General features: G+C 48.3%; 1 protein-coding gene across 1 annotated transcript; it reads left to right on the forward strand.

Annotated features, from left to right (window-relative positions):
• The first annotated feature begins 3134 nt into the window (after positions 1–3134).
• FOXR1 (forkhead box R1) lies at positions 3135–12878 on the forward strand. Its single transcript, XM_035008732.1, has 6 exons — positions 3135–3264; positions 9792–9866; positions 9981–10243; positions 10462–10688; positions 12169–12407; positions 12850–12878. Exons 1-6 carry the CDS (start codon positions 3204–3206, stop codon positions 12876–12878), a joined length of 894 nt encoding a protein of 297 aa, XP_034864623.1. The 5' UTR covers positions 3135–3203.
• The last annotated feature ends 7101 nt before the right edge of the window (positions 12879–19979 follow it).

A 19979-nucleotide genomic window follows, 5' to 3' on the forward strand; every position in this document is an offset into this window, starting at 1 on the left:
GAACCCAGGATGCACAGAGCAACCAAAGGGGGCTAGTTCACCCACTGGGCAAATCTGGGACAATTTTAGAATTATAGAATTTTATAATAATTATAAGTTGTTATAATTAATAATTATAAATAATCCACTCTAAGAATCCTTCGGGTCCATACTGACCATAAACAAACAAATATGAGATAAGGGGTGCCTGGCTGGCTCAGGCGCTGGAGCATTCAACTCTTGACCTCAAGGTTGTAAGTTCGAGCCCCATATTGGGTATAAAAGTTACTTTAAAATCTCTACCTCTTGGAGTTAAAAAATAAATAGGGGGGCCCGGGTGGCTCAGCCCGTTAAGCATCTGCCTCCAGCTCAGGTCATGATCTTGGGGTCCTGGGATGGAGCCCCGTGCCAGCTGGCTCCCTGCTCAGCACGGAGTCTGCGTCTCCTTCTCCCTCTACCCCTCCCCCCAACTCGTGCTCTCCCTCTCTCTCAAATAAATAAAATCTTAAAAATAAGTAAATAAATAATAGAATAAAATAAAATCTTTTTTAAAAATAGGGGCACCTGGGTGGTGCAGGCAGTTAAGCCTCCGACTCTTGGTTTCAGCTCAGGTCATGATCTTATGGTCCTAGAATCAGGCTCTACATCAGGCTCCTCGCTCAGCAGGGAGTCTGCTTGGGATCCTCTCTCCTTCTCCTTCTGCCCCTCCCACTTGTGATCGCTCTCTCTCTCTCTCAAAATAAATAAATAAATCTTAAAATATATATATGAGATACAGAAAAAGCTCTTCTTTATAATAGAATGTCAATTAAATAAATGGAAAAGGAATCATAGATTTAGAGAGATCATCATTTTACACCCATCCTAGTAATGATTGATTCAGGCAAGAATCATAAATGGATACTAGAATTAATGGGCCTAAACTTGATGAGGAATAGGATTTTTTTTTTTATTTAAAATTTTTTTTCAGGAACAGGATTTTATTTTTATTTATTTTTAAATTTTATTTATTTATTTGACAGAGAGAGTGAGAGAGCACAAGCAGGGGGAGTGGGAGAGGGAGAAGCAGGCTCCTCGCTGAGCAGGGTCCCAGGACCCTGGGACCATTACCTGAGCTGAAGGCAGACGCCCAACCATCTGAGTCACCCAGGTACCCTTATTTATTTTTTTAAATAAAGTTTTATTTATTTAAGTAATCCCTACATCCAAGGTGGGGCTCGATCTCACAACCCTGAGATCAAGAGTCACATACTCCACTGACTGAGCCAGCCAGGTGCCCTGAGGAACAGGATTCTAGATCAAAGTATCTCCTCACAAATTACTTACTAATTACAAAAGACAAAGAGAGAGGAAAAAAAGGTAACTACCCTTGAGAAACCTGGTGGATAAACCAAGTGATTGAAATTAACATCACTAATAATGAGACATGCTGACATCGTGTGCCTCTTGATGTGAGTTACTGAGAAGGAAGCAACATCACTCATATGATATTCTTGCCCAGAATGCACAAGTCTAATTATGAGGAAACATCAGACAAAGCTAAACTAAGGGACATTCTACAAAATAAATGGCCTGTACTCTTCCCAAAATGTCAATGGTATGAAAGATTAAAAAGGCTGAGAAACTGCTTGGGATGAAAGGAGAGCAAAAGACTTGAAGATGAAATGCACTGCATGAGCCTGACCTGAATCCTAGACCAGAGAGCAAATTTATATAAAGGACGTCATTGGGACAATTAGTGAAATTTTAATAGGATCTGTATGTTAAATATAGTATTGAGTCAATGTTAAATTTTCTGGTTTTGATAATGGTCTCATTTCTGGTTTTCTGGTTATATATGCCAATATCCCTGTTTTTAGGAAATACCCAGTGAAGTATCTATGGGTAAAGGGCATTATGTCTGCAAATTACTCTTAGATAGTTCAGAAAAATACAATAAATGTCTTATATACAGAGAGAAAAATTAAAATGTGATAAAATGTTAATACTTGGTGTCATTGGTGAATTATAGGATTCAGGTATACAGGAATTTTTATGCTATTCTTGGGATTTTTCTGTACATTTGAAATGATTAAAAACCAAATTTTAGGGCACCTGGGTGGCTCAGCCGGTTAAGCGTCTGCCTTCCGCTTAAGTCATGATCCCAGGGCCCTGGGATGGAGTCCTGCGTTGGACTCCCTGCTCAGCAGGGAGTCCGCTTCTCCCTCTGCCCCTCCCCCCACACCCTGTGTGCACTCTCTCTCTCGCTCTCCTTCTCTCTCTCAAATGAATAACATCTTTAAAAACCAAATTAAAAAACAAAACACTCTCCTGGGACTCCTGGGTGGCTCAGTAGGTTAAGCGTCTGCCTTTGGCTCAGGTCATGATCCAAGAATCTTAGGGTCGAGTCCCATATCAGGGTCCTTGCTCAGCGGGGAGCTTGCTTCTTCCTCCACCTGCAGCTACCCCTGCTTGTGCTCTCTCTCTCTCTGACAAATAAATAAATACGAACTTTATTTTTTATTCATTTTTTAAGATCGTATTTATTTATTTGAGAGAGAGAGAGTGCGTGAGCATGAGTTGGGGGGAGAAGCAGAGGAAGAAGTAGACTCCTGGCTGACCAAGGAGCCGTGATCCCAGGACGCGGGATCATGCCCGCCGCCCAAGGCAGACGCTTAACCATCTGAGCCACCCAGGCGCCCCTAAAAAAATCTTAAAAAGAAAACCACCCCCCAATTCTATCTTCACCAAGTACTACGGGTAAGATCTTGCATAAGCCATGAAATCTATCAGAACCTCTAGAAAGTAGCTATTAATTCTATCATGGGATCATTCATCAGTGGTGTTGGTAGAGAAACTTACTAACACAGGCAGAGCTTTGTGCAAATACAGGGGGGGAAGAGGGCCTGGGATCCCTCCCTTCGGGACCCTCAGGTGCCCCAAGCCCCCAAATCAAAGTGTAAGGGGTTGAGGAGAGAGGTCGCAGAGAGGAGCCGGTGGAGGCCAGAGGCGATTAAAGGCGTCAAATTGGGGACTCTTCACACCTGAGCTGGCGCCAACTAACCGGATCCGAGCCCGAGCCCGGGGCTTTGAGGAAGTGGTGCGAGGCCTCAGCCTCAGTGTCTCCGAGTCTCCCACCCCCTGCCGGGCGACCTCTCCTCTCCCTGAAGGTGGACCTGAAACTCCAACACCTCGACCTCTGGGCCAGCCTCCATGGCCAGGTCCCGGGCTTGCTGGACTGGGACATGGGCAACGAGTCCTTTCTGGCCTTCACCACGGCGCACCTGCCCCTGGCCGAGCAGAACCGTGAGTGTCCGGCGCCGTGGGGGGGGGGGGAGGGGCGAGGCGGGCGGTGGGGGGGCTCCTCGCGGGGCGCTGGGGCGCTCGCCCCCCCCGGCCCCCAGCCCCCACCCTCGGGTCCCGCCGGCGAGCCTGGAGCCGGCTGCGGTTTCGGGGCCGGCACCCCTCGGCGCCCCGCCCCGCCCCTCCCCGCCCCCACCCTGCTCCCACCCCGCCGGGGGCAAGGCAGGCCTCCACCGAGAGCCCCCTGACGGCAGCGGGGCCGGCCCCAGCATCCGCCCGCCTGCTGCCTGCCACCTCCGTCGCAGAACCTTCTAGGCCTCGCCGTGGCCCTTCTCCATGGCGCTTACCGCCATTTGGCACAACACACATTTCACTCGTTCTGGTTTTTAAAAAGTTTAACAGTTTTGTTCGAGGCTGTACCCCCTCTTAGTACGTTGGCTGACACCTAGACGTGCTCAATATTTGCTGAAGGGATGGGTGACCGTCGTGGTCTTTAAAAAGAGGACTTTTTCTTGGGACCTCAAGGGCGGAGAGTGGAGGTGATCACCTAGTTCGTGGTACATTATTGCCATTTGTTCCCGCAAGGTGCTTGGATTAACCTGTTGTCCCCCTTCAATGCACCCCCCCACACCACCTTCCCTCACCTCCCACACTCCCCTGTATCTACCCTAATTGTTTTAATGTCTTTAGATAGGTGTATCTTTGAGAACTATTTAATGTTATTTTATGTTTATAGGTGACCTTAATTTACTAAATGATCATTGCTTTTTTTTTTTTTTGCCTACTTGCATTGTTTTTTTAAGATTTTATTTATTTATTTGAGAGAGAGAGAGCATGAGGGGGAGGAGAGTCAGAGGGAGAAGCAGACTCCCCACCGAGCAGGGAGCCCGACGCGGGACTCGATCCCGGGACTCCAGGATCACGACCTGAGCCGAAGGCAGTCGCTTAACCGACTGAGCCACCCAGGCGCCCTCATATAACCCATTTTGAATTTTCTTTTTCCTAGCCATTGCATTCTACAAGAGAGGGTATAAAAAGAGACTGTTTTCTTTTTTTTTTTTTTTAAGATTTTATTTATTTGCGAGAGAGAGAATGAGAGACAGAGAGCACGAGAGGGAGGAGAGTCAGAGGGAGAAGCAGACTCCCCTGCTGAGCAGGGAGCGGAATGTGGGACTTGATCCCGGGACTCCAGGATCATGACCTGAGCTGAAGGCAGTCCCTTAACCAAGCCACCCAGGCGCCCCTGCCTACTCGCATTGTTTTTGAGAGCTACTCTGGTTGCTGAATGAAGATCTGGTTCATTATTTCTGATGGCTGGGTGCTATTCTATCATCTGCATATACTACCTTTTGCATTTTAGTTCTCCTTACTAATGGAGACCTACATTGTCTCCAACTCTCTGCCACCATAAGTAATGCTAACGAATTCCAATATCTTTGTTGATTAAGAAATATTTATTGAGCACCTCCAATTTGCCAGGCGATGTTCTAGACCCTGGTAATGAACGAAACAGACAAGTCTAAATGGAACTTACATTCTACTGGGGGCAGACAGTCCACATAAAAAATAAATAGTATATTATAAGGTGACAACTAAGATGGGGAAAAAGGACACAGTAAGAGGGTTCAGGAATGGTGGTGGTTGTGGGTTGAGATGGTGGCAGCCACAGTTTTAAATAGGGTTATCAGGTTGGGCTTCCTTGGGAACATAATATTGGAGCAAAGAGTTGAAGGGGGTGAGACAGTGAGCCAAGAGGATATTTAGAAGAAAAGTTTCTCAGGCAGAAGAAATAGGGTAAAATTCCTAAGGAGGGAATATGCCTGGGGTGTTTGAGGCACGGGAAAGAGGCCAGCAAAGCTGGATCAGAGCTAAATACAGAGGGAAGTTCACAGGGTGTGGAGCAGAGATCCGGAAGAGCCCATGTGCCACTTTAAGGACCTTGGGGTTGACTTTCAGTAAGATGTGGCATGGTTGAAAGGTTTTGAGCAGAGGAGTGACGTGATGCAGGCTTCCCAAGGGTGTGAGCCGTGTGGTTGCATAGGGGGCTGGTACTCGGTTCGATGTTCTGCTATCACTGTCTTGAGATTTTTAATTTTTTTTTAAACATTTTTTTAAAGATTTTATTTATTTGACAGAGAGACGGCGAGAGAGGGAACACAAGCAGGGGGAGTGGGAGAGGGAGAAGCAGGCTTCCCGCCGAGCAGGGAGCCCGATGCGGGGCTCAATCCCAGGACCCTGGGACCATGACCTGAGCCGAAGGCAGACGCTTAATGACTGAGCCACCCAGGCGCCCCAGAGATTTTTAATTTTTGAACAAGGAACCCTTCATTTTCATTTTGCACTGGGCCCTGCAAACTATGTAACTAATCCTGCATGATCTATATTCTGAAAAGATCACTGTGGCTGCTGTGTTGAAAGTACGTTGTAAACGTGGAGCTAAGAAGCCGGTAGACTAAGCTACTACTACTACTAATCCAGACAAGAGATGGTGGTAGGCTAGAGGGTCAGGGTGGTGGCCGAGAAGGCAGAACCATCTGGGTTCGTTGATGGATTTGGATGTATAGTGTAAGAAAGAGAGATTAGAACATGATTCCTCCAAAGTTTTGGCTGATTAAGTAAAAGGATGGAGTGGCCTCATGCTGAGACAGGGGAAGCTTCTGGTAGGACAGATTTAGGGAGGAAGATCAGGAATTCTGTTTGGGACATGCTGAGTTTGGCATACTTTTTAGATCTCCAAGTAAAAATGTTGAGTAAGTAGGTGGATATATAAATCTGGAGTACTGGAGGGAGGTGTATTTTGAGAGTCTTTGGTATGTGGATAGCATTTAAGGAGTGAGAAGAAGAGAAGAGAGAAGAACCAAGCATGTGCCCTGGGGACATTCCATTGTAAAGATACTGGAGAGAAGAGAGATAACCAGCCAAAATTAAGGAAATGACCACTGAGAATCAAAGCCAAGAGATCGTGGTCTCCTAGAAGCAAGTGAAGAAAATGTGTCAAGGAAGGAGTGGTCAGATGAGAGGACTATCCCCTGTGAGGTCAGGTGTGAGGTAGACCGACAATTGGATTTAGTACAGCAGACATCATTGGCGACCATGATGATGGTGGTTTGGGTGGGGTGGTAGAGGTGAAAGCCTGATTGGCAAGGGTTCAAGGGTGGAAGGAGGAGAAGTGGAGGTAGAAAGAATAGGGGGTTCTTTCTAGGAGTTCTGCCTCAAGGGAAAGCAAAAACATGGTGCAGTGGCCTGGCACAGAAAATGGGGACAAAAGAAGGTCTTTTCAATAAGATGAGAGAATTAACATTATACTTGAATGCTGATGAGAATGATCCAACAGAAACACACACAAATAACGGTAAATAGAGGAGTGGTTGGTTGAACCAACATTGTCCTTGAGAAGACATGAGAGCATCAGTGCTAGGGAAGGAGGGAGGGAGACCGACAGCGGCACTATCCTTTGATCCGCCTGAGATCACCAACTTGTTGACCCTGTTCCTTTCACTGTTCTCCATCCCTGGATAGTCTCCCCTCTTTAACCTGGAATCCCATGGTCAAACATATTCTCTCTTGCAAACACTATCAATTCCTTTGACCCTCGCTGGCTTTGGAACACTTGCTTGGCCAAACCACAACCCTGAATAAATGCAGCTCTACCAAAGCATACTCCAAAACCGTGGATCAATGGATTGGTGATATCATGGTATACAAGGCTAGTTGGGAGGGAGTTAGTTGGAACGATGGGTGAAGTATTGTTTTTAAGTTTGTTTCTTTGTTTGTTGAATCAATCAGTCTCTACACCTAACTGATCCTAACAAGGAAGATTAGCATAAAAGTTCCTGTATTGACTTGAATAGACATACCCAGGAGTAGACTGTCAGGTGTAGTGATCAGTCCTTCAGTATGGGAGCACCAGTGGCTGTTCAGATCTGCAATGTGAGGAAGGATTCTATTTCCCTGCATCTTTGCCAACACTTGGTATTATCTGCTTTTATAATTCTTGTCCGTTTGATATAAAGTGTTATCTAATTATTTTATTGTGTTCTTATTACTGGTGAGGCTGAGAGCATCTTGTTAGTAATTCAGATATCCCTTCCTTGTGAATACTGATTCATATCTTTTGCCCATTTATAGCTTTGTTAGCTCCTAAAACATCAATAACTGAAAGGTTGTCTATATAGAAGAGAGCTAAGAACTTTATGAGTTGAAAATTTCTTTTTTGGCTTATTTTATTGTTTAGTGATGTTTTTTGTTTTTCGTGGTTTTACTATGCAGAACATTTTAATTTTTGGGTATTATGATATCTGCATAAAATGTATAGATTAATTTGAGGGCAGTTGGGGTCTTTATAATATGTATCATGTCTTCATTTATTCAGAACTTTTATGTCCTTAAATAGTGATTGCATCTTTTTCCCATGAAGGTCTAGTTCATTCTTTGATGGGTTAACTCCTAGATAATTTATAATTTTGATTGCTACTGTAACCAAATAACATAATTTTTATTGTTTATTATTATTATTAATTATTAGTATATTTTCTTCATGCTACTGTGGAGGAACAGTGTTTATTAGTATGTTGTTCTTATATCTAGCAAACTTGCTGGGCCCTTATTGGTTCTAATAATTTGTATATTGATTTTGTATGGTTTCTATCTTAACATTCTTTTTTTCTATAAATGATGGTAGTTGTGTCTTTTTCTTTCCAACTTTATATCTCTTTCTACTTCTTCCACTTTTCAGGGTGCCTGGGTGGCTCAGTCGGTTAAATATCTGCCTTTGGCTCATGTCATGATCCCAGGGTCCTGGGATCAAGTCCCACATCAGGCTCCCTGCTCCGGGGCGGGGGGGGGCTGCTCCTCCCTCTGCCTGATGCTCCCCCTGCTTGTGCTCACTCTTTCTCTCTCTCTCTCTTGCAAATGAATAACTAAAATCTTAAAAAAAAAAAAAAAAAAGAAATACCTGTACTTTTTCTTCTTTTCAAATAATATGTTGAACATTATTAGTAATGTGATGGGCATCCTTTCTAACTACTGAGTTCTCCAAAAAGTGTATCATCATTTTCCAGATAAAAACCTAGATTCAACTGCCATATGATGACACTCATGGGGCCCATGGAGGGGGTGGAAATAGTTCCCCCTAATCCCAAGGAGCCAGCATAGTGCCGAGCAGATAGCTCTAATACACACTTGAAATACTCTTAGCCCGCTATAAATTCATTCATCCAGTTAAACTGAGCTCCTCCCATGTGCCAGGCATCTTAAAAAAAAAAAAAAAAAGATTTTATTTATTTATTTGACAGAGAGGGACACAGTGAGAGAGGGAGCACAAGCAGGGGAAGTGGGAGAGGGAGAAGCAGGCTTCCCGTGGAGCACAGAGCCCGATATGGGGCCTGATCCCAGGAACCCGGGATCATGACCTGAGCAGAAGGCAGACACTTAATGACTGAGCCACCCAGGCGCCCCTATAAATAAAATCTTAAAAAAAAATAAATAAACAGAAACATGATGGGGGTACCTGGGTGGCTCAGTCGGTTGAGCACCCAACTTGTGATTTTGGCTCAGATCATGATCTCATGGGTCGAGGCATTGAGCCCCACATCAGGCTCAGTGCTCAGCGGGGAGTCTGCTTGAGATTCTCTTTCCTTCTCTCTCTGCCCCTCCCCCCACTCACTCACACTCCCTCTCTCTCGAATAAATCTTTAAAAAAAACCCAGAAATGTGATGGGTGCCTAGCAATTAACTAGGGCAGCAGGAAAAGGGAAGAGTGTTTCTGGCAAAGACAACGGCTTGTGGGAAGGCCTGGGATCTAGAGTGTGGTGTGTTGGAGATGTAGAGAGAGCCTGGGAGGAATGACAACACTGATGAGGAGCCAGGGCCTTGTAGACTATCTCAAGGAACTTCAGTTTGGCCCTCATGGAAAGCCATCAGAAAGTTTTTAAGCAGAAGAGTGACAAGATTGGATTGATATTTTGGGAAGATGCTCCCACTGCAACAGGATTAAGTTAGAGAAAAGCAGATAAACGCCGTCCGGGTTATGGCTGGAGTTGGGGATTGAGTGGGTGTAGCTAGACTGGAAAGAGAAGAGTTAAGAAGTCAAGAACATTTGCATGTTTCTGGCCTGAAGGACTGGTTAGGTGGTGGTGCCACTTGCCGAAACAAGGAATACAGGAGGTAGAGCAGGAAGATGGAGTTTAGTTTTAGAAATGTTGAGTTCGAAGTGCCTACATAGTAGAGACCTCCCATAGGCAGTTCTATTTACGGGCAAGCAGAGAAGTCTGGGCTAGAGGTAAAGATTTGGAAGCCCTGAGTTGATAGATGGTGGCTGAAGTCCCAGTCACAGGCATTCATGAAATCGCTCAGGGGACAGTGTGTGTGGAGTGAGGAGAATGAGAAGGTCAGAGAGGTCAAATATGGTGTCCTAACACCCTGGGGCGGGCCCACAGCCATCTCTCAGAGAAACTTCCAGGCCCAGGATCCTGGGGCCACAGTGGAAATCCTAGGACGTTTTGACCCTCTTCTAACTTTCTTTTTGTCAGTTGCCAGATATAGACTCCGAATAGTTGAGCCACCAAAAGTACCCGTGGAGAAAACAGCCAGCCCTGATAATGATGGTGATGGTGAGTAGGGGGGAGTGGGTTCTCCGGCATGGCCGTGCGGCCCAGCGCCACCCCCCCACCCCCCCGCCGCCAGCCAGTGAGCGCACAACCTCCTTTCTCTCCACACAGGCCCAGCCCTTGAGCCCAACCTGTGGATGTGGGTAAACCCCAACATCGTGTTTCCCCCTGGAAAGCTGGAGGTCCCAGAACCTCGTAAGTGGGAGGATCTGCCAAGCACGCTCCCCTCCCCTCAGCTGCCCCCACAAGAGGAAGACTTCGCCAACTGCTCCTCGGAGGCCACAGTGCCGGGGTCAGGGTCGCTGCCTTCCTCCAGCGAGCAGTCTCCCCCTCGGAAGCGGAAGCCATTTGCCTCTTCCCCCAGCCCCTGGGAGGTAGGAATTTCTGGGCCTGTGGACTGGACTTGGGCTGTAGGCAGGGCTGTTTGCTTGGGGCTAACCAAGGGTGAATGGGTTCAGAAATTAGGCGTGCGCCCTTGGGTTGGGGAGAAGCCCAGGTGGTGGCCCCAACCCCCCCCTCCCGTCCCTGCCACCGCACCCCATGGAGTAGAGGCGGTGGAGTCAGGACCAGTTCCTACTCTGTGCTCCTCTAGCTCACAGAAGAGGAGGAGGCTGAGGACCAGGATGACAGCTGCTCTGTGGCTCTCCCGTCCCCTCACAAAAGGGCCCCCCTCCAGAGTCGGAGGCTCCGGCAAGCCAACAGCCAGGACGGGAGGCTCTGGTCCCGGCCCCCCCTCAATTACTTCCACCTAATTGCACTGGCATTAAGAAACAGTTCCCCCTGTGGCCTCAACGTGCAACAGATCTACAGTTTCACTCGGTATGTGCCACCGGGGGGGCCCTGTGAGGAGGGGGAGGGGAGGGGGCCAGGGCCAGTCTGCCCGTGGCCCTGGGCTGCTGCCTTGGTTTACCATGTGGGTCTGAAAGGATAAGTGTGTTCCAGGCCTCCTTTCCCAGGCGCTGCTTCCGGGGTGTCCCCACATGTGTGTCCACATATCCTGTGTGCCGGAAGATATCCACGTCCACTCCCTTCCACATCTAAAAAAATCCAACCGTTTTAAGATTTTATTTATTTGAGAGAGAAAGAGAGCACAAGCAGGGGGAGCAGCAGAGGGAGAGGGAGAAGCAGGCTTCCCGCCGAGCATGGGGCCCGATGCGAGGCTCCATCCCAGGACCCTGGGATCATGACCTGAGCCGAAGGCAGACTCTTTTTTTTTTTTTTTAAGATTTTATTTATTTATTTGACAGAGACAGAGACAGCGAGAGCAGGAACACAAGCAGGGGGAGTGGGAGAGGGAGAAGCAGGCTTCCTGCTGAGCCGGGAGCCTGATGCGAGACTCGATCCCAGGACCCTGGGATCATGACCTGAGCCGAAGGCAGTCGCTTAACCAACTGAGCCACCCAGGCGCCCCGAAGGCAGACTCTTAATGACTGAGCCACCCAGGCGCCCCTGTATCTTAGTTCTTTTTTTTTTTTTTTTTATTTTATTTATTTATTCATGAGAGTCAGAGAGAGAGAGAGAGAGAGAGAGAGAGACGCAGAGGCAGAGGCAGAGGGAGAAGCAGGCTCCCCGCCTAGCAGGGAGCCGGATGCGGGACTCGATCCCAGGACTCTGGGATCATGACCTGAGCCGAAGGCAGACACTTAACCATCTGAGCCACCCAGGCACCCGTATCTTAGTTCTTTAAAACATAAATTCACCTGGGTCAGAAATTCTCCCATCGTCCCTGTCAGGATTTTCCAGTGGAAAGTCTGGTTTCCCCAGCAGTTTCTCACATGCTTTCCCTTTGGGCTAGACTGCCGGCCACAGCTCCCCGCACCCCCAGGGGCCAGGGGTGCCCAGTTGAGAAGGGATTTACATTTAGCTCTGAGAGTCATGTGCACATGGGTGTGAGGAGCTTCTCCGACCTTTTCCCTCTAGCAGGAGAGCCTCAGAATGTTGGTCCACAAGTGGTGTCCTTCCTTGACCAGGATTCCTCTTGCAGGAGTTGGTTAGCCTGATTCTGCTCTGTTCGCGTCGCAAGTCACAGTCCTGAGCCCTCAGAGGGAAGGAGGAAAACGAGCCCGGGAATGGGAACAATAAACTGGGTTTAAAAGATGAGGGTTTGCACAAGCAACGCACCAGGCGGGGTTTTGCCACGGGTTCCATGAGCAAAGAGCCGTTCTTCTGGGCCAGCTTGCCATTCTCCACCGTGAGAGAGGGGCCGGGGCTCCTGGGCCCTGGGGGAGAACAAGAGCGTCAAGATAGGGCCTCCCCCAAAGAAACTGTGCCTTTCCTGACCATTCCTCCCTGTCCACAGACAACATTTCCCCTTTTTCCGGACGGCCCCGGAAGGCTGGAAGAATACTGTCCGTCACAATCTCTGTTTCCGAGACAGCTTTGAGAAAGTCCCGGTCAGCATGCAGGTTGGGGCCAGCGTGCGGCCCCGCTCCTGCCTCTGGAAGTTGACCAAGGAGGGACACCGCCGCTTTGCAGAGGAGGCCCGCGCCCTGGCCTCCACGCGTCTGGAAAGTATCCAGCAGTGCATGAGCCAGCCAGGTGAGAGGCCCTGTCACGCGAGGGGCCCGGGGGAGGGGACCCGGCCATCCTGACTCGAGGCTGAGTGTGCCAGGAGGGAGGCTGGGTCGCGCCGTGGGCGGGGGGGGGGGGCATGGCAGTGGCCCGAGACCCTGGCGTGGTGCCTGCCTGAGGTGGGACCCCACCCCCACAGCCATGGCCTTGAGGTCCAGGGGGTGGACGGAAAAACCACTGAGGTGCAGTTGGCCTCACAGCCCGCAGCCTGGGGAAATGGTGGCCACGCTGCGAGAGAAGCATGGTATGAGCGGTCATGTGCAAAGGAGGCTTTTCCTTTTTCTGGAGACCTGGTGGCACTTGGGCCTTGAGGGAGAAGAAGTAGATCATCTGCTGTGAGATGGTCCGGGCTGAGGGAACAGCAGCTGCAGAGGGCAGATAGATTCCGTTGACTCTTTTTTTCTTACAGATGTGATGCCCTTCCTCTTTGACCTTTAAATCCAAGAAGCAGGAGTCAGCCCATCCCTTATTAAAGTTACCTGCAGCAGCCTGGTGTGTGTGTGTGTGTGTGGGTGTGTGTGGGTGTGTGTGGGTGTGGTTTCTGAGGATGGGGATGGGGCGGGGGGCGGGGGTCAGCTCTGAGGCTGGAAATGGACACCATTGGCCTGGCGTGCCGCAAAGGGAGCCCATGCTCTTCTTTCCTCAAAGGAAGAAAATACTGCACTCCCTTCAGGATCCTGGAGCCACTCCCATTTTTCTGGATTATGAGAATAATCTTGGGAGATGCTAGCTCATAGCAGCCCGCCACTCACAGGAGGGGATGTAATCAACTGGGAACAGTGGGAAGCAGCCTAAGGAAAGACATCAATTGTGGGGCAGTTGAAGGAGAGACAGACCCTCCGAGCAGGCCAAGAAGGAGCAGTGAGAAGGGCGAGAGGAAAGAGCTATTTTGGAAAAGGGGATAGTCAGGTTCGAGCCTCATTCTCCTCTCCATGTAACCATTTTGAGCAAAGGGTGGGAACTTAGAGCCAAGATGCGGACACATCCCCCTTGCTGTTTGTCTCCACCACACCCTCGGGAGAAGCCAGAGCACCAGCGGATTCAGAGTTCTCAGGGCTTCAGATCCCAGCCGGACTGCTGGCGCTTTCCTGGTGGCAGGAGCTGGTGTCCAGGGCAGGGCCAGGTGCCAGCCTCAGGTCCGAGGGGAATATGGAGAAGCCCCGTGGGCTGAGGGAGAAAGAACAAGGTTTAAAGCTGCATCCAGATGCCCCAGGCATTCAGACAGTGCTTGAAGACAATACTGAATTTCCCCTTGGCCTCTCATTCCCTCTCCTGCTCTCCCCCTAGCCCACCCCCCGAGCCCAGTCCTGCCTGGAAACACAGCTCCACCCTCAGAACCCAGGGCTTCGGATATCCTCCATGCTGAAGGCAGCCTTTGACCTTGAAGAACTGACCCTTATACCTGGGGCCATAGACAAGGAGTTCAGCCAGGAACCTAACTTGGTATTACACCTAAGCAGAAAGTATTTGTTGCATCATTTTAAGATATACTGAACTTTTCAGGAATGCAACTGTTCTGTAAAATGAAGAATAATTGTGCCTTTTTTTTTGGTTAGGAAGTTTACCAAGAGTTGTTTGCCACTTCAGAAAATCACTTCACTGACAGCAAAGCTGCTCTAATTTTTAAGTCAGCGACACCACACGGCTGTATGAGTCTGTGTCTGTATCTGTTGTTCTCTCAGGGATGCTACACGGACAAATAGTCATATCAGGACAGCCAATATAAAGAAAAAGTATTTTCAATAGTCATTCGAGTATCCTCTCTTAAATCTAAGCTCTTCTCACCATAGGTATGTGCAAATTTCCAACCATCTCATATTCTCAAGTCTAGTTTATCCACTGAAATACACTTTATTTCATAAATTTCTCTCCCTTTATTTTTCTGTTATATTACAGTTAAAGTGTTATATCGACCTTTTTAAAATTACATGTGTTGGTAAGTTATTTTATCAGTAAGATTCAAGATGGTAAAGACAGTCTTTTTTTTAAAGATTTATGTATTTATTTGAGAGACAGAGTGTGTGTGTGGAGGGGAGGGGTAGAGAGAGAGGGAGAGAGAATCTCAAGCAGACTCCATGCTGAGCACAGGGCCTGTCATGGGCTGAATCCCACGAACCTGAGACCACGACCTGAGCTGAAACCAAGTCAGACACTCAACCGACTGCGTCACCCAGGCACCCCAAGATGGTAAAGACAGTCTTACAAATCGTTTGCTCTATTCCTAGGGCATTAAGGCTGGTGGGGCAGAGAACCACTACCAAGCACAGATAAAATATAGCCCCTGCCCAGAGGGGCTCACCCACAACGACATCAGCAACCAGTGAGGACAATGCACATTTATGTCCAGCCCCACAAAGCCTAGCGTGGGGCTTTTTAGGTAGTAAGAACGCAATGTTTGCTATGATTTGTCACTAGTAACTTCTCTAAGAGGCACATTCCATATTCTCTGGAAGCACAGAGAAGAGAACAATCAGCTCTGTCTGGAGGAGCTAGGGAAGGCTTCTCACAGGAGGAGTTAGCACTGGGTCTTTTTCCCAGGTCTAGAAAAGAACAGCCACTACTTGTCCGGAAGTGCCCAAAGCCAGCCGGGCTCTGTGGGGTGCTGCTGATGCTCCGAGGAGGCAGAGGGGCAGGCTGGGGAGCAGTGAGGGGATGGGAAGAAAAAGTGACCAGTTCCAAGGAAAAGACAGCACAGACATGTGCAGGTGCCCAGTTGGAGCAAGACGAGAGCGGCCTTTCCCTAATCCACTTGCAGGTGCTTTGTGATTCTCTCCTCCCAGACCCTCTGGATGCTGATCTCTCTGTGATATGGGGGAGTGGGTAGAGGGACCAGGTCGTTCATGTCCTTCCCTCTGGGCCCACCCAGCACTGTGCAGCCAGAGCCCCCCCACGCCCACCGCCCCCACCACCACTCAGGTCTAGCTAGCTCCCAGGAAGAAGGACAGGGTCCCAACTCCTCAGCTCTAGTTCCATCTGGTCTGGCCTCAATTTGTCCACCTCCTGTGCACATCCTTATCCCTGTCTACATTCCTGTCCATGTCTGGTCTGAGTTGCAAGTGGATCCCAAAGGTAACAGGTCAGAAGTAAAGAACAAAACAATACAGTCTTTGTGGAAAAAGCGGCCCTGAGAGAAACCTGCCTTTGCCTCTTTTGCCCTCTAATAGCATATTCTACTCCTACCCTCGGCTCCTTTTTTTTCACTTATGCAACCATTATTTGTTTTGTGTTTTTAGATTTTTTAATTTATTTAATTGACAGAGACAGCGAGAGAGGGAACACAAGCAGGGGGAGTGGGAGAGGGAGAAGCAGGCTCCCCGCTAACCAGGGAGTCCGACCTGGGGCTTGATCCCAGGACCCCGGGACCATGACCCAAGCCGAAGGCAGACACTTAATGACTGAGCCACCCAGGCGTCCCAGAGAAGTTCTTTGTAAGAGATTTTAGCTGAGACCTGGATAATGAGTATCCAGGCTGTAGAATGGGGAGTAAAAGTGTTTTGTAGAGGGAACAAAGTGGACAAAGCCTGGGAGGGAGGGACCTCCTCACCTGGGCCTATTGAGGGAATGGGGATAAGGCCACAGAGGACAGAATATAGTAAGCTAGGGGAGAAAGACCCAAGGTGAGATTGGGGAGGGAGGCAGGGACCAGGCCATGTGGGCCTTTCTAGGTTATGATAAGGGATTTACATTTTTTTTCTCAAGTATAGTGAAAGTAACAGAAGCTGATTTTATTTATTTTTAAGTTTTATTTAAGTAATCCCTACACCCAACATGGGGCTCGAACTTACGACCCCGAGATCAAGCTGTCTCATGTTCTTCAGACTGAGCTAGCCAGGTGCCCCTTATTTTTTAAATTCTACTTAGCCACTCATTGGCAGTGGCTGCTAGGAGGGCACACATGGAAGCAACAGGACTTGTTAGGAGGTGATGCAGTAGTCCAGGTGGACTAGGGCAGCAGCCAGAGAACGAGAGAGAAGCAGGCTGATTTGAGATGTAGATTGGAGGCAGCATCAATAAGTCAATAGGACTGATTGGACGCAGGTGAAGTGAGGCTGAGATTTTTTTTTTTTTTTAAGATTTTATTTATTCATTTGAGACACAGAGATAGAGAGAGAGCATGAGCAGTGGGAGAGGCAGAGGGAGAAGGAGAAGCAGACTCCCGGCTGAGCCAGGAGCCCGATGTGGGGCTCGATCCCAGGATCCTGGGATCATGACCTGAGCTGAAGGCAGACGCTTAACCATCTGAGCCACCCAGGCGCCCCAAGGCTGAGATTTTTTGTTTGTTTGTTTGAGCAATTGGGGAGAATGGTGAGGTGGGGAAGCCTGTGGGAGGAGCATGTTTGAGCAGTTCTGATTAGAATCTGTGAGACGCCTGAATGGCTCAGTGCATTCAGCACCTGCCTTTGGCTCAGGTCATGATCCCAGGGTCCTGGGATTGAGTCCCACATCAGGCTCTTTGCTCAGTGGGGAGCCTGCTACTCCCTCTGCCTGCCACTTCCCCTGCTTGTGCTCTCTCTCTCTCATAAATAAATAAAATCTTTAGAATCTGTGAGACATCAGGGCAGTTATAACAGATAACTGTTATAAGTCTGGGGTTCAGAAGACAAGTCTGAGCTGAAGATGTAAATACATCCGAGAGTCATCGGGATATAGATAGTATTTATGTTCTATGTGCTAACATAGATACCCACAACACATTCTTTTTTGTTTTGTTTTTAAAGATTTTATTTATTTATTGGACAGAGACACAGCTAGAGAGGGAACACAAGCAGGGGGAATGGGAGAGGAAGAAGCAGGCTTCCTGCGGAGCAGGGAGCCTGATGCGGGGCTCGATCCCAGGACCCTGGGATCATGACCTGAGCCGAAGGCAGACGCTTAACGACTGAGCCACCCAGGCGCCCCACCCACAACACATTCTGAGGAGAAAAAAACTCCAGCAAAATAATATGTTGGATATGACTACAAATGTGACAGAAATTATGTTCATATATATAAATGTGATGTCTAAGCATAGAAAACCTTTTAGGTTTTTTTTTTAACATTTTATTATTTTAAGTACAATCTACACACATGGTGCTTGAACTCATGACCCCAAGATCAAGAGTCTGGGGCGCCTGGGTGGCACAGTCTGTTAAGTGACCCAGTCTTGTTTTCGACTCAGGTCATGATCTCAGGGTCATGGGATCCAGCCCCCGTGTCAAGCCTCAAGTTAGGCTCTGCTCAGTGAGGAGTCTGGAGGATAAATGGAGCTGACATAGACCACACACTTGGAAACCAGTTAGAAAAATTTTACGTGAATCTAAGCAAAAGAGCAAGGGAACTGAGGCAAGGTTTGCTCTAGGAGTATAAAGAGTATAGAACAGACCTTAAACGTCTCAGAAATCCAGTAAGACAACTTGAACAGGGTGGATATGCGGACTGAGTAAAAGCAGGTGTCAAAGATAACTCTCCCAAAAACTCCAGGCTTTAGCTTGGTGGTATTCCCTGGGAGGATGAAAATAGGGGATGTTCTCAAGCGGAAGATGTTGAGTTCCATTTCACACAAGTCAAGTTCAGTTGCAACTGAATGAACACTCCGTGGTGGAGAACTTTAGGGAAACAGTTTCAAAAGCAAAATTGCAGAGGGCTAAGAAGTTAGTAGAAGTTGAAGCAGTGTAGACTACTCTAAGCAGCTTGGGAACAAAGGAGGGAAACAGATGGCTGTGTTGATCTGCATTTGGGGTTTGATAAAATGAGAGGTCTGGGAAGGTCAAGTGAAGTGTAGGTTGCCATGAGAGCGTAGTGGGAACGATGTTGGGATCTAGCGAAGCCAAGAGGACCTAAGACCTAGACCACTAATTTTCAAACTTGATTGAGCATTAGAATCACCTGAAGGGCTCATTAAACCATAGATTACTGGGCCCCACTCTAGAGTTTCTGATTCAGTAGGTCTGTGGTGGGGCCCAAGAATTTGCATTTCTTTTTTTTTTTTAAAGATTTTATTTATTTATTTGAGAGAGAGAGAATGAGATAGAGAGAGCATGAGAGGGAGGAGGGTCAGAGGGAGAAGCAGACTCCCCGCCGAGCAGGGAGCCCGATGCGGGACTCGATCCCGGGACTCCAGGATCATGACCTGAGCCGAAGGCAGTCGCTTAACCAACTGAGCCACCCAGGCGCCCAGAATTTGCATTTCTAATAAGCTTCCAGACGCTGATGCTGCTGACCTGAAGGCCACACTTTGAGAACCTAGAACAAAGCAGCTGGTAGATGCTGAATAATTTTCTGAGTGCATGGGTAAGAGTACTCATCTTCAAGACTGGAGGTCTTCCTGCAGTTAAAGACAAGATGGAAACTAAGGCCACATGGGAGGATGGAAGATGGTGGTCAGAATACAACTTCAGAGTTTGAATTTAGAGAAGGAGCAATTTTGGGCAGACAAGGTCTAGGATTGACCCTGCCAGGGAAATGATGGGAGGTCAAGGAATTGAGTGTTGGGGGATCTTCAAAATGAGTCACATCTGACAGAGGCCTGAGTCTACTGGGAAGCTCCAAGAGGAGGTCAAGATCTGAAGGGGAGTCTGGCTACTTTCTGGGCCTGAATTATGTATAGTTGACTGTATGTACACCCACAGACATTGTAGCCCATCCAGGTTAATGCACCAGTACTGGTAACAAATCTAAGTGAAATTTGTGACTCTGTGTGAGTTTGTCAGGCACATCCTGTAAGTAAGGTCTGGACTGGGCCCCGGGCTTTTTTGGGGTGCTCTAGGGTAGAGATCAGAGCCTGGGGATTTCAGCTGTGTAAGGGAGCAATTTACCTTAGGCCCTAAGGCTTAGGGGAGCAGGATAGACAGAAAGCTGTTCATTCTAGCAAAAGTAGCTTGTAAAGAATGAAAATTCCATGGGGCGCCTGGGTGGCTCAGTCGTTAAGCATCTGCCTTTGGCTCAGGTCATGATTCCAGGTCCTGGGATCAAGCCCCACATCGGGCTCCCTGCTCGGCGGGGAGCCCGCTTCTCCATCTCCCTCTGCTTGTGTTCCTGCTCTTGCTCTCTCTCTCTGAAATGGATAAATAAAATCTTAAAAAAAAAAAAAAGAAAATTCCACTGGATGAGCAAGTTTACAGAATAAAAATGTCTATTAACCCTCAGCAATGACTCTGCACCCTTTTTATAGCTTCCCCTTCACAGCTTCGCAGTAACCACTGCTCAGAACATCCCCTGGGAGTATGGCTGTGATTCAGTCTCAGATGAAGGCCGCCTGCAGCATGCGTTCCTTACCGCCAGCCGGAACTGAAGAGCACCAGAGGTGCTGCCTACGATGCTTCACGCCTGTGCAAACTTCCACACGGTTACTGCCGCCCCGTGCCTCAGTTTCCCCATCTGTAAAATACCGGCAATAATAGTACGCCACGTAGGGCTATTGTGAGGATTAAGTGAGGCAGTTAATGTGAAGCTCTCTCTAGACACAGTGAGCACCCTACAATACTATTACAATCTGTTCCACTGTCTGATGCGGGTCCATGTCAATGCCCCGACATGCGTGCGGCTTGTGGTCCTGCAGCG

The sequence above is a fragment of the Mirounga leonina genome, unplaced genomic scaffold (assembly GCF_011800145.1).
Source record: "Mirounga leonina isolate KUSES-001 unplaced genomic scaffold, KU_Mleo_1.0 Mir_153, whole genome shotgun sequence".
In the NCBI taxonomy this organism is placed as follows: domain Eukaryota; kingdom Metazoa; phylum Chordata; class Mammalia; order Carnivora; family Phocidae; genus Mirounga; species Mirounga leonina.